General features: G+C 38.0%; 1 protein-coding gene across 1 annotated transcript in view; it reads left to right on the top strand.

Annotated features, from left to right (window-relative positions):
- The window catches only part of ASAP2 (ArfGAP with SH3 domain, ankyrin repeat and PH domain 2), a gene marked incomplete at its 5' end in the record, with an annotated part of 41355 nt that extends 27590 nt beyond the window's left edge, over positions 1–13765 (top strand). Inside the window, 7 exons of the mRNA XM_009580947.1 lie at positions 727–982; positions 3484–3645; positions 4542–4710; positions 6435–6502; positions 8140–8246; positions 12375–12497; positions 13467–13765. Of these exons, the coding sequence (XP_009579242.1) occupies positions 727–982; positions 3484–3645; positions 4542–4710; positions 6435–6502; positions 8140–8246; positions 12375–12497; positions 13467–13541 (960 nt within the window). The remainder of the gene's footprint in view (positions 1–726; positions 983–3483; positions 3646–4541; positions 4711–6434; positions 6503–8139; positions 8247–12374; positions 12498–13466) is intronic.
- Between the last annotated feature and the right edge of the window lie 1101 nt (positions 13766–14866).

The following is a 14866-nucleotide window of genomic DNA, read 5'->3' on the forward strand; positions in this document are numbered from 1 at the left end:
GCTTGCTGTTGAAACAGGAAAAATAATGCTAAGTGTGCATAGCAAGCAGATGACTTGCTGTAAATCTCAAAGACAACTAACTAGATCTCACGTGATAATGTGCATGGGATGAGCAATGTTCCATCCCAGCTGCCAATTGAAGTAGTCTCCTGAACTTGTCCAGCGATATTAGTGAGCTAAAAAGAGTTCATGAGAAGTGTTGGCTTCTAATTTGTTGTAGGTTGAGCTACAGGTAGAATACTTAGATGCAATTGTGTCTGTTTTTTGAGATCATGAGCATCTATTTCGGATCTAATGCTGCTGAACTTCAGATGAGGCTCAGGATCTTCAGTTGTTTATTTACTTTTGAAAATACTGTCTGGTATTTTGACGCAGGGAAATTTTACTTGATCCAGTCTGAGTATCTATATTGACTATCTATAGGAGTATAGTCCTGTGTATATAAGGTTACAGTATTATCCTATAGGAGTATACTACAGGAGGAAATGAGAAAATGGTAATTGTTTTGAAATGCAATTCATATTTAATCTTTTTTTCGTTAATGTGTGCAGTTACTTTGTCTTGAAGAGGGCGGAATGTAGGTTTTAGGTTATGTATTAAAAGCAACAAAAATGCGTTTTAGAAGCCATTTTTTCTTTCTAGAAACTAATAACTTTCTATCAACTAATAAATAAAATGAGTACAACTCATGTGGTATCAGTGAGTATTTTTGTTATTGTGTTTAAGCAACCCAGTCCCAATCGGAGAGAGGACAGGCCTGTCAGCTTCTATCAGCTTGGATCCAACCAACTTCAGCCTAATGTAGCATCCTTGGCAAGAGATGCAGCGAACATTGCTAAGGATAAGCAAAGAGGATTTATGCCAAGTATATTACAGAATGAAACATACGGAGCTATACTTAGTGGCAGTCCACCTCCCATTCAGCCTGCAGTACCCGTCACAAGTAGTGCACCTCCTCTACCTCCAAGGAATATTGGCAAAGGTACTAACACTGGAAAATGTCATTGTATGTTACAAGAATGGAGTCATAACATTTTTTTTATTGTTACATTTTTAGGTTTTCTTTTACAGTTATTCTGCACAGGTAAGTATTGGACAGTTTATTGATGACTTCATTTTATATACTTGAAGTGAATCTGCACAACCTGTTCTGAGTTTGATTTTTAGTATACCTGAAGTACACAATAGTGTTTGGGAAAACAATGCCCAGGTAACATCAATAGAGTTAAACAATTTATTAAAAGGAGGGCTGCAGTCAATTTAGTTCAGCAATTTTTTTTTTTGTTATATTCCATCTTTTCACACTTCTGTTTCTTGAGGATGTCAGAGTTCAATTTAAACATACAATTTCAATAGCATTTGGCTGCTGTGGAAAATTGCTTAAGACCTGGGAGAATGGAGAGTGTATGCAGAACATGAGAGATTTTAACCTTGCAAAGTCTTCTCTTAACAAATATATGCTTCAAGGTTGTTGAAATAAAAGTGTAAGTGTCATGATGTGGAGAATCGGATGATTTTAGAGAACTGGTAGCTGACCTGAAAATGTAACTGCCAATTACTGGTTATACCCTGATCAGCAGAACAATGTAAAATGCACTTGTCTCATCCTGGTTCAGAAGGGCTGTGTGGTTGCAAATCTACCATTAGAGCTAATGCTGAACTTGTTTCTTATCTTCATGTATAATCTGTTTGGATCGTATTAAAGAAATATAGAGAAATCTGTATATGTCCTCTTTGTACAGTACATGTTGGGTGCATTTCGCTGTTTTAATACCTTTATTAATTTAATACCTTTATTAAAGCAGCTTTCATGGATGCTATATTTATGTAAAGTTAAATTCAAGAAAAATGACTATGTAAACACATGTTTTTCTATGGTGCTGTAATTCAGACTCTGTAAGAGGAGATACGAGTGGGGAATGTTCTAGGCATACGTGAGTGGCTTCTGCCTTTAGGAGCACTGTGCAGAGGTCAGAATGCAAGATTCCATACACCAGTGATTGTGTCTGAGATGGCAAATTGAACATCTGTGCAATATGAAAAGTCAGTTATTGGTCTCAAAAGAATGGCTGCAGCATAAAAGTCGGATTAAAATATGTTATTTTGGCGGCAGAAAAACTGAGAACAATAGAACAGCATGGTATTGTGTTACTTAAAAAGGGTAGCATGAGACTGGGGGAAGTTTAGCAGCATATAAAACTTAACCAAGGTGGGATTCCTTTCATCTAACGTTTCTGCATGAAGTCTAAGCTTAATATCTAGACATCTTTTTTACTTGATGGAAAGGAATGTTGCCCCCACCAAACAGGAAAATTCACCCAAGGAGCTTGCGTAGTCTGTTTAACTGTTAGATTCTATCTCTAAATTAGTAATACAATTGGATAGTTAAAAAGACTGGTTTACCCTTTGATATTATTTTAATCATGGCCAACCATACTGTTTTACCCACTGTTTGCCCTTGATTAAGTGACAGTTTTCAAAGAGTGTCATTTTAATTTCATTCCCAATCCCAGACTTCTTGGCACCAGTATAGCGCAACTCATGCCAAGAAAACATACTGCCTGGCTTAGATTATTAGTTCGTATTCTTTACTTTAGAAATGTATTAGCCTATTATTTTATATTCTTAGTTAAAAGCTATAATAGTATCATCGATCTTAGCTTGTTGTTGATTGCTGATGTTGTTGATGTTATGCTTATGGTGTATTATTACTCCTTTATGCTCTTAGCATTAGGCTGTTCTCCAAGACTTCTGAGCCTTTTATGCTTTTCCCTGCAACCTTATATTTATTCATACCTTACTCTGTTTCATCTTTTCTTAATATGATGCTCATGTCCTGGGTAGGGAGAAGCAGCATGGTACATGCAAAATACTGGCTTTATGAAGAAAACCTGTAGTGTGTTTTTATGAAATGGCGAGGCAGCTGTGACCTAAGAATGGAGTCATTTAGGAGGCCCCGAAGATGTCGTACTTTGTAACTGTTTCATGACTAGTTATTATAGCTTCTTGTTTGGGTAAAATTCAGAATTACAATTTTATGTCAATTCCAAGTCAAAACTGATATTTCACTTTGAGTCAGCAATGTCTGCTAATGCTCATGTGAGTGTGAGGTCCTTTTCTTGCAGTACCTGAGAAGATTACAGCTATCAGTCAGGGATTAAAGAAGGTAGCAAGACTTGCCTTCTGTCTTCTTGTTGAGAAATTTCTGCTTTTTCAAGTGTTGACATATTTTAAACTAATGACTGGAGACAAATTTTACTTCGGTAAAATGTTAGTAAGACTTCACCCAGAATCTTCTATGTAATTTTTTATACCAGACTCTGATTTCTGCTCTGGCATTCCAGCAGGATGGCAGTGGTTCCTGTTGCTGAATATAGTCGTCTATTTTTAGTGGCACCATTTTTAAAAGCACGGGTGTGAATATTAACACTTTGTGCTTAGGGTAAGCAATAATAATAATACAGTATTTTCCTCTCTTTTTAGTTCAGCCTTCAGTTCTTGGCAGTGGTATTCAGACAATTTCTTCATCTAATGCAATGTGGAAGACAAATTCTTTAGGAGTGGAAAGTATAAGCAGGCAGAGGTCTTCATCAGATCCACCAGCTATTCATCCCCCTGTGCCGCCATTGCGTGTAACATCTACAAGTATGTTTCCACTTTCCCCTGTTTTCCCTTCTGCTGTATCTAATCATAGTTGGCTTATTTCTCCATTTCCACAACTCATACTTCCTCTTTTGGTGACTGTAGCTTTGGCCTATCGTTCCCATCCAGTAACTTTGTATGAACTGTCTTCTCTGATGTTCCAGTGAGGACTGTATGGTGTAGTGCAGGGTCAACAGGAAATACTACCTATTACTAAAGCTGAACAGCTCTTCACTTTTATATATAGTTTCAATGCTGCATTTCTCACTACTTGTAAAGATGAGCGTTACATGTAGGCCTGGGGCTACATCTCCACATTGTGCTTGATTCTCGTAGACCACAGGAATGCAAAAAGATGTTTTAATGCATTGCCAGCTGCTGTTGTGGTGGTTTCAAGAATTCAATAGAAATTTTAATTAATTGCTAAACCTAATGTGAAGTTAGTTAGATGTTAGTCGTAACAGGATTTTAAGAAAAGACATTCCTCTAAATAAAATTTCTCAGATATTATTCACTCAGTTACTTTTCCATAAAACACAAACTGAAGGCCTTGATTGAGCAAACAATATTAGCACTTTATTAAATATATTCTGATCTACTGTTTTGAAGAATATGACTGACCGGTAAGAATTTTCCTTGCTTGTACTTTAATGCTTGAATGAATTGAAGTACTTATGAGCTCTCTGACCTCGACTAGGTGAAACAAAAGGTAAACCTCTTTCCAAAGAGGTTTCCAATGGAAGGATTGCTTTCTGTTTAAGTTATTGATTACATGTAGTAAAGCATTTTCCTTGGATGGGGGTAAATCCTGTAACAGGAAAACCTGTGGATGAGAACCCAAGAAACAAAATGGTAAATAGAAATTTAATTCCATTTCACTGTCTAACTTTCTTCTATAGATGTACTTTCTCCAGCACCACCGCCTCCAGTGGCAAAGACAGCCAGCATTATAGAAGCTTTGAATCAGCAATCTAAACAGCAACCAGCTCCTCCACAAACTAAGCCAACCCCACCACCACTGCCCCCACAACCTCCTAGTAGAATCTCTCAAAGAAAGCCTATTCCTGGGTAACTGATGTCATTTTAGTATTTAATACACTTCATAATTATTAGTAACTTTTCCATTTTATGGTATATAACATGCAAGTCATCTATAAAGCATGCATACTTTTGCCAATGATGTGTTCTAGAGTATGGGAATGAACAGAAGGCAGACACTAAGGGAGCACATTACAAGGATTCCTACAGTAAAAACAAGACAGCCTAGTGATTTAAGATTGTGTGACTTGCAGAATATCTACAGAATGCTTAGCCATGATGGAAATAAGAAACCACAAAGAATAATCCATTTCTAATTATCATCTAATGACAAAGAAGAGATAATGCGATCTTATGTCTGAGTGTGCCATTTATTGTTCACATGCTTTGCTTAGGTTCAGTTCCATTCAATATTTTCATTCATGCCAGTAGTAGAGAGACCTGGAACAGAAAATAACGTTTTTAAATTTGCAGGAAACAAAGTTAGGAGGGACAAGTGTATTGGAAAACAGGATTATATCCAAAGCAGCCTTGAGAAACTGGAGTAGTAGTAAAGGGAGAAGAGGGGTGTCATTCAGTAAGCAACACTTAGTACTTAAGAACAATCAACTACAAAAACGAAGCATGGAGAACAGCAGAGTACGGTTAAGCAGAAGTCCTTAAGAGAAGGATCTGCAAGGACATAGTGAATCATAAATAAAAGTAAGTCAGACGACTCATGCTGTTGTGGAAGAGTCAAATAGAAATAGTATTGTTTGATTATAGCCTGCAAACTATATGAATTAATCCTTCCAATTGACTGAACATCAGTAATGCTTCAGCTGGACTACTGTTCAGTTTTGGGTATTGCAGTAAAATAAAGATACAAAATAGTGAGGCAGAAACCAGGGGAGATCAGTAAGGTAGTGAGAAGTCTAGAAAATATGACCTGTGAGAACAGTTTGGAAGAAGTAAGATTCTCTTACATTTTTTTAAAAAAGAAATTGTAGCATAGATACACGTCTTCAAATACGTACGAAGTGTTGGATTATGCCATTCCTTTTTACATCTCGTGATGGCTCCAAGAGAGATGACTTTTGTTTAAATTGTGGCAAGAATAATTTAGTTAGACACTAGGGAAAGCTTTCCAAAAGTAAGCATAGGGAAATATCATAGTAATTTGTCTGGGAAGTTTCTGGATTCTCTGACACTGAAAATTTGGCAGAGTACAGCCTATACAAACTTAGATAGTTGTAAGATATAGGGACATGTATGTGTACGTGTATATGTGAGATAAATAATATACACGGTTGATCTTTTGTGAATGAGAGAGGTAAACAACCTTTGACCTTTGAGCTCCCTTTCTAGTCCTGTGATTGCATATACCATACTAAGTAAAAGGGAGAAGCAACTTGCTGAAGCTTGCTATAATGTAGAGATTAATACGGATACATAATTTTAATAAAGAATTTTAAAACAGCAGTGAAAGGAACTTCAGAATTTAGGAAAAGAAAATCTGCTCTACACAAATTACAATTGCAATTGTAATTGAACCTGTATTATTCTTCTGCCTTACATTTTTAAATTAAGTGCAACTTATGATTGGTGTAATGAAAAATACGGAAGCAAAGTAGTATTTTTAAAAGCAAAATAGCTGTCACTGGAATATACTGAAAACGTGACATGAATTTTATAATGTGGAAAATACTCTGTATTGTTGCGGTTCAAGTTCTTTTTTGTTTCTTAAATGGATGAATTTCTAACTTTCTGCACAGGACTGAGAAGTCATCTGGCTTAACTACCAAAGGGCAGTCCAGAGGACTTGGGTCTTTACAACAAACTGGTAATTGTGGTTTAGAGATTTATTTTATTGTAATTAAGCTATCATTATAACAGCCTAAGGGAGAGGTTTTTTTTTTTATTTACCTTACACATTTAAATACAGTCACTACCAGCATTCTTGTTGTTTCTCTTCTTGATTGTGTAAGCCCTGATGCCTCAAGCTCTTCTGCATGAACAGACTTATGGGCCAATTAATGTAAATAATGAGGCCAAGTAATAAGAAACAGAGTCACAGAATGGTTGAGATTGGGAGGGACCTCTGGAGGTTATCTGGTGCAACTCCTCTGCTCAAGCAGGGCCACCCAGAGCCAGTAGCCCAAGACCATGTCCAGATGGCTTTTGAGCATCTCCAAGGATGGAGACTCTACAGCCTCCTTGGGCAACCTGTGCCAGTGCTGGGTCACCTCACAGTAACAAAGTGTTTCCCGATGTTCAGACAGCACCTCCTGTGTTTCGGTTTGTGCCCATTGCCTTTGGTCCTGCTTTCCAGCTGGGTGGCCACCGGCATATATTGGTGCATGGGCTTGTTCATCCCCAGGTGCAGGACTTTGCACTTCCTTGCTCCAGATTTTCTCCTGGTCCCTGGACCTGGGATTCCTGAAGACTGGTCTTGCTAGTAAAGACTGAGGCAAAGAAGGCATTCAGTACCTCAGCCTTTTCCATGTCCTGTGTAACCAGATCCTCCATCTCATTGAGCAATGGGCTCACATTTCCCTAATTTCCTTTTGTTACCTATGTATTTACAGAAGCTCTTCTTGTTGTCTTTGACAGATTCAATTCTAGTTGGGCTTTAGTTTAACTAACCTCACCTAAAGGTTGCACCCCACTCAAAGGATGCATTATGAAAACTTTAGCTAGTTTACTCTCATTTGCACATGTCATAAACAAGGTAACAGATACACATTTTAGAATAGAAAAACATGTTTCTAGTTTGAAAATCTAAAGCTCATATAGTGTCACTTTTAATTAAATTGCAAATTGATGTTGCTCTTTTCATGATAATGAAGAGAGTTCATTATTTATTCTGCTCTTTTCGTTGTTCAAAGTGACTACTACTTTGGGACATTACAATAATGTCATCTCAATAAAATGTCCAAAGTAAAGTTTGTGTGGATTCTGTGGTGGTTGTAGTGGAATTTCTCCTACCCGGTTTCCCCTTCCACTGTATATATTATGTTCATTGGTTCTTACTATGATTCTTTTTTATTTCCCCTTGACATCCCAAGAGGAATTTGCTAATGACTATCTGCCATCTGTGTCAGGAGTCTCCTGTGAAGGATAGAGCATCTTGATAATGATAGTCTTTACTAGGAGAGAAGGGTTCTAAAAGCACACAGTCTACAGTGAACAAATGGGGAAGTGGGATATTTGGTTCTGCTCTCATCTATTCTGTAGGCTTTTTTCTCTTTTAGCATATTTGCAGTATTAAAGGTCTTAGGTAATTGTCTTTGGGTAACGAAAAGGATAGAAAAATTCTGTTCAGTTATTTAGGAAGAACCATTAAAAAAATGAAATACTCATGGGGTGTAAAATTATTTGTATCCTTTAAAGAATAATTAATTTGGTTTCAATTTGTGTCATCACTCTTACTTTTTTTTTTAAAGCATGCCTAAAATTTACTTGTTTTACTTACCTTAGCAGCAGGAGAGTCTGTATGCGAAATTCCAGTAACACAAACTGGTTCTACAACAAATACTTTGGCACAAATCCAGCCACCAGCACCAATGCCAAGGAAGTCACAAATAGTAAGTAGATAATCTGGGCTTTGATTTTATTAAATCTTCCGCACTCTATCAAACATGCTGTTGACATAATAGCATATCCTGTTATGGAGAAAGTGTGAGAATCATGAAAAATACAAAGCCTGTATCCTGTGTTAAATATGTGCGTGACTTGTACTAAATATTTATGAAAACTTTTCTTTTCTTGCATTTCCTATATGATAGTATGTGATTATAAATTTAAAAAAAAAACCAAAACCCAAGCACCAATAAAACCCAAAGAGAAACCAAAGAAAAGAAGCATGGCTTCTTTGCTTGTGTCCATACGTTACCAAAACAATCCGCAGAATGTATGGTTTGACTTACTGAAAGTATCTAAGCTTGATAAGTGAGTCACTTGTAGATCATATGTAACCATTCTTAAACTTCAGTGAAGTGAGTAATAAGGGAGATTTTTTGCTTACTTTTATAAGGGAAGTAGATATACTCATAGTTGTTCACATAGCTCAAATGGCTTCAGACAAGACGAGTAAGAGGCAAGCTCAAAACAAAAGAAGTAGGTTCTTTGTGCAGTTGGTTCTCTTTGCATCTCTTTGTCATGCATTCACTGGATGAGAGGAGAGAAATCTCTTGATAAATACACAGAAACAACATCTGACTTGAGACATCCCCAACCAGAAGGTGGGTGAAGGGTGAAGGGGAAGGCTGGAAGTGTCAGGCTGGAAGTATTGTATATTATTCTTCTCCACCCTCCCCCAGCCTTACAGTGACTGTTAGAAAAGAGATACTGGATTTACATGGACTCCTGATCCGATTGTGTGGCCTTTTTATACTCTTATTTATTCTTATTTAAACTCTAGAACCATGAATGGTAACACACGTATTAGTGTCAATACCTGTATTCTTATACCGGTGTAGGTAAAGGGATGTGTTTTCAGATGTCAGTTGAGCTGTTACGTTATGTGTGGTTCAGCTGGGTCTTTGGTCCTTGCTCAGATTTTGTATTGCTCTCTTATGTGATAGACATAAAACATCCATATGCGTGATTGTGACAGTATTACTCTACAGTAAGCAAATCACAATATAGAGAGTCCATACTTTTTGAGATGCTGTATGTGACTAGGTCTGGGCTGTTTCATGCTTTACGTTCTCTGTAGGAGTGTGGTTCCATAGGTAAATAATAAACTGAGAGCTGAGAAACATGCTGTTCCTGCATCTGCGATTGTATTATAATTGTATTATAATGTAACGAAAAGACCTGCCTTCTTCAGTCCTCTGTCTCTCTCCCTTCATGCATTTTTCCTTAACCATGTCTACTGAAATAGTAACTCTGCAGGACAGACTTTAGTGTGTTCGTGTGCATAGCCTTGCACATTTGTATTGAGCCCTTAGAACTCCTGTTAGCTGTTTCTCATCTGATAATGCTGGAAAGCCACAGAGACATCTGGAGTTCATCTTGCATTAGTTGGGAGTATAAAATATTCTGTTTTCCTGCCTCCTCCACTCTTTTTTAACCAAGTTACTGTCTGTCTTGCATCAAAATAACTTTCATGTTTTAGGCCGCAATAGAATTAAATGGTCTGATTAGTGTAAAGTGGAATATCTATTCCTTTTGCTTACATGCACCGAGGGAATTGCTGTATTTACTCTGAAGCTGTTGGACCCTGATCATAGTTTCTGTTGTGTGTTCTGGAATTCAGGTGTGAACACTGGATACATCCTTTCAATACATCTGTTATAGAATCATAGAATCATTAAGGTTGGAAAAGACCTCTAAGATCATCGAGTCCAAATGTCAACCCAACACCACGATGCCCACTAAACCATGTCCCTAAGTGCCTCATCTACACGTCTTTTAAATACTTCCAGGGCTGGTGACTCAACCACTTCCCTGGGCAGCCTGTTCCAAGGTCATTTCTGAAGCAGCTCCTTACCTGGCTTTGTGTATAAATTAAAGCTGTAGTAGTTCTCTATGTTGTTCTCTCCTTTTTTTTATAGGACAAATTGCTTTACTTGTGAGTGAATGGGGTATCCTGGCTGGTTTTTCGGAACAGTCACGGTGTCTCCACAATTTAATATTAATTGCACATAATATGAAGAACAAATCTGACTCTCCAGATGTCTCTAGGGCTTCAGCAGGGTGAATTCTGTGAGACTGAGAAAATCAGCTCGGTGATTTTCTTCTTGTCATAGGACAGAGAAGTAAGGGAAACCTGGCTCAGGGAGTGTGTGTTAGTTAAGGTGCTTTAGCTAAATCAATCTAGCTAAAGCATCTTAGCTGAGATTTAGTCAAGGGCCCCTCAGCTAAAGAGCTTTAGCTAGATCAGTCTGGCTAAAGCACTTTGGCTAAATCACTCCATTTAGCCTTACATACTCCAGCCTTTTTTGCTAAGTCTTTACCCTGCCAGAGAATCCAGAGGCCAGCCCAGATTTAGGAAATGATTGCAGAAGTGCTCCTTGAATAAAGAAAAAAGAGGTCTAGTTGTGCATGCACATGTAGCCGGTGGCTTATCTCCTGTACAGTGCATTTGCCCAATAGCCTATTTTTCAGATGGAAATTCCTGATGCATCTTTTTTTTTTTTTTTAATGTGTATTTTAGATTTTTGAAACCATATTGTAGATACATGGGAAAATTTCCTGGAAGATTTTAGTCTTCTGGGAATGGTATCTATTTTAATTTCCTTGTCTTCTAAAGAACAAGAAATACCTGTAATTACTGCACTTTGAAGTTAGTAATCATATCACTGTTGTACCGATGTGAAGCTTTTCCCTCTTGACCTAAAAGGTGGTTGTGGTTCAAACTGTAGCTTGACTGAGATGGAGCATCTGGCAAAATTGCTATGATGCAGTGCACGGCTGCCAACTCACAGGGGTGTACCCCACAGATAAAGCCTAAGTGTACGCCAGGTCTGGGCAGGTCAGGTTTTTTTTACACTAAAATGCAAATGGATACTTACAGAGGAGCATAACGATCATGCTACCTCCCTCCTTCCCCATCCACGTTTCCCTTTCTCTGCATGGCGCTCAGCTCTAACAAAATGGCACATGAAGTTGGGCAGTACTGTCCACAGCAGAGCATTTTGTTGGTGGAGAGAAGTAGACTTGTGGATGGAGTCTCTTCTCCCCTTACAAGCTTCCTGCTCCATGGCTGACCTAACTAGAGACTGGGACCAGTCCCTAGGGGACTGCAGGATGGTGATGAGACCTTCTTTTCCTTATGCCATCTGGAGCCTCTGTCCCAAACACCCGCTGCATTAACAGACGTCTCTTGACCTAAATGGCACTTACAGCTCTGCTCTGTCATCTTAGGGTAGAAAGGAGAGATTTTTGCTGGCTATGCCTGGGCAAACTGAGGAAAAGGGTGGTGTCAAGGTAGAAAGTTTATGCTCTGCCTCCAGGTCCTGTGCCTCTCTACTCCTTGCGTGGAAACACTATGTAGGTAGCATTATTGTTGGTCTGCAACAGAGAATGAGGAGGCTGAAAAAAAAGGCAGCAGCAGGCCGGGTTGCATTGGGAGAAGTATGAGATTAGGGTGGCGGATACTGTGATACCAGAGCAAAACAATTTCGGCATCACTTCAAATAGAACACAACTAGGATTGGAGTCCCACTGCAATATTAGAATATTGCAACTCCTTACTGAACTTTCCTATTGGAAGTGTTGACAAACCACTCCTATGTCTTGCAGTCCTCAAAGCATTACAGAGAGGCAGAGGACGTTTCGGAGAGTTTGTACACTGCTGAAATGTGTTTAGCAAATTAAGAAGGGGCATATTGGCAAGCAGCTCAGGCCTCTTTCTGACAATGCTGTTGCTGTTACACTTGCTGCGTAGCACTTGATCACCCCATCTTCTGAATAAAATCATACTTGCTGCAGTGATGCAGAGCTCTGAAGACAGGTTTGGATGAGCCAAAATGGAAGATTGCTAAGGGAAACCTGGCCCATGCTGGTGGTGCAGTGGTTCCGAAAGGCTTTGGCTGCTGCCAAATTCAGCTGGAAGCATGAAGACCCAGCCTAAAAGATGTAGCTGAACTCTAACCTATGAAAAATAATGGTTGGAAGCAGTTCTGAAGCTTTCTTTAGATCAACTCCAAGTCTGTTCTGTCTCTTCCATGCTCTATTATTAACACTTACTTATTTTTATATTTCAGTCAAAAACTAAACCCAAGAGAGTAAAAGCAATATACAACTGTGTAGCAGATAACCCAGATGAGCTAACTTTTTCAGAGGGAGATATTATTGTAGTTGATGGTGAAGAAGATCAGGAGTGGTGGGTGAGTATTTTGCATTTTCTATCAACATACTTTGAAAGAAATAAATGAAATCTAGAGGGTGACACTGACTTCAGAACATCCCCTTCCAAATAACAGGAAAAGTTTCATCTCATGGAAACCTAATTCCAGAAATTTCTTTTGTAAAAAAATCAAATTTCAGATAAGGTTTTGGCTTTTCTCATTTTAAAAAAAAAAAAAAAAAAAATCTCATTGGTAGGGTTCACAATATACAGGGGACATGGTCTGTGTGATTCAGGAAATTCTTGGGGGGTGTCAGAAGTTTAGGAATCTGCTACTATTTCATCTTCCTTGAAGATGCTATGTGCTGGGCCTCAGAAGACAGCTTTGTATTGTCCTAATTCTTCAGCTGACTGAGATTGAGAAATGGTCTTTATGAGCTGGCAAACCAACTCAACTATTTATACTGCAGAGCCTCATCAGCTAAAGCAAAGTCTTGGGAAATTGTTATGCATGAAAACACTTGCCTTACTTTGTTAGCTAGTGAAGAATAGAACTTCAAATTGCATCTAAATTGATGATAATGCTGCATAAACACGAATAGATTCAGGTAAAACCCAGAACTATTGAAGCTTGATCTATCCTTTTACTTTTCAGTGATTGTTAAGAGGGGGAAGCAGAAGCAACTTAACAGAGGCAGAATATGGGCTGTCAAGCATTGCAGAATGCGCTGAAATGATGTAGCAGTGGTACTGCATTAAGAGGTGTTACTTTCAAAGAACTGGATAAAACAGAACTTGAAAAAAATGTCTGTAGCTGAATAACAAATGCACGTTGTAGGGCTGAATTTTCTGATAATGTTTCCCATTTGCAAAAAACAAAGACCACCACTGCAGAAAAGATGTAGGGAGAGGCTCATCATACTACAGGCAGGAAGGTCACTGGTATTCATTTCGGTGATACTGAAATGCCTTTTTGAGATTAACTTGAAAAATATCTGGACTCTTTCAGATTGGTCATATTGATGGAGATCCCAGTCGGAAAGGAGCTTTCCCTGTATCATTTGTGCACTTTATTGTTGACTAAATTGCTACTGATAAGTGGAGACATTTCTCATTTCCAGCGGTCACAGAAATAAGTTTTGCTCTATTTCATTTCATCTATCTATCTGCAGACACCTTGCCAGAGCACTGCCCAAGTCCTAGGTACTGTAGCTTACTTTTTTTATTGCCATCGTTCTGATTTTTGGGACTTTTAAAACTTTTTTCTATGTGAAAACTTCTCATGAGCAGTTTACACTTTAAAAAAAACACAACTCTTCCTGTATTTTTCATGGTGAACTGAAAAGCTTTAACAATCAAAATCCATAGAAGTGTGTGAACATCACAATATTATGAATGTTCTTTTCAATCAATTCACTGTAATTTTATTCTCCCTTTTGTAACATGACAATACCACAGTTCAGTGTTGCTTCCCCAGTCAAGGAAATTGTGTGCATCTAACAGGGCAGTGAATTTATCCAAGTCTCGATACCATTTGAAGTGTTGGAACCAAAACATGCAAGCTGCTGTGTAGTTCTAAATTGGACTGATTCAGCATCTTGCCATACTGGCTGTCATCCAGGATGTCAACTATTACGGAAGAAACGATTTTAATCGGCTGACTTTGGCCAGGTAAAAGTGAAAAAGTATTTCAGTTTACCACAGGAGAAACTTCTTTCTTTCAGAATGGATGTAGATATTTGCTTAAAGTTATCTGAAATCTGTGTTAGTCGTTGAACTTTCTAGTTCTAATTTTGTGAGCTTGAGACTGTTTCATTTTTCTATGCTGCACGTGTGTAGAACCTATTTTTTGGATGTTCTTTATGTATATTACATCCATTTTGGTCATTTAACGTGACTACTGCTGGTTAACTAAACTATGGCAATATTAATGAGTTACTACATTAACTCAAGGATATGAAGACTGCACTTCCTGAAATGTACTTAACTATGATGATGGATTGCAGAGCATTTCTTACGCTTGTCTCATTATAGTGTTTAGACTTTGTTTTTAAATTCTTGAATTTTCTTAAATCATCCAGCAATGTGTTCACAAGAGAACATATCTGGTGGAACATTTAGATAATTATCCTTGGTTGATAAGGTATCACCTCACAAGTACACTACGTCATGTTCTCTTTTATAAAATTTGTGTGCCACTACCTTGCAAACAATGATAGTTTGCTAACTCACTCTGTATTTATATAATATACCCACATATATGGTAGCTACACTGTTGTTAAATTAGTTTTACTAATTTGTGAACAAAGGCTAGGCCATGGATGGTTCCCAGTCGGTTGATGGAATACAAAACACCAATACAAATCTGATGTCATTTTGATGTTTGTATATTGTGAAATTGTACCAGTT

This window comes from Fulmarus glacialis, unplaced genomic scaffold (genome assembly GCF_000690835.1).
Source record: "Fulmarus glacialis isolate BGI_N327 unplaced genomic scaffold, ASM69083v1 scaffold2487, whole genome shotgun sequence".
NCBI classification, from domain to species: domain Eukaryota; kingdom Metazoa; phylum Chordata; class Aves; order Procellariiformes; family Procellariidae; genus Fulmarus; species Fulmarus glacialis.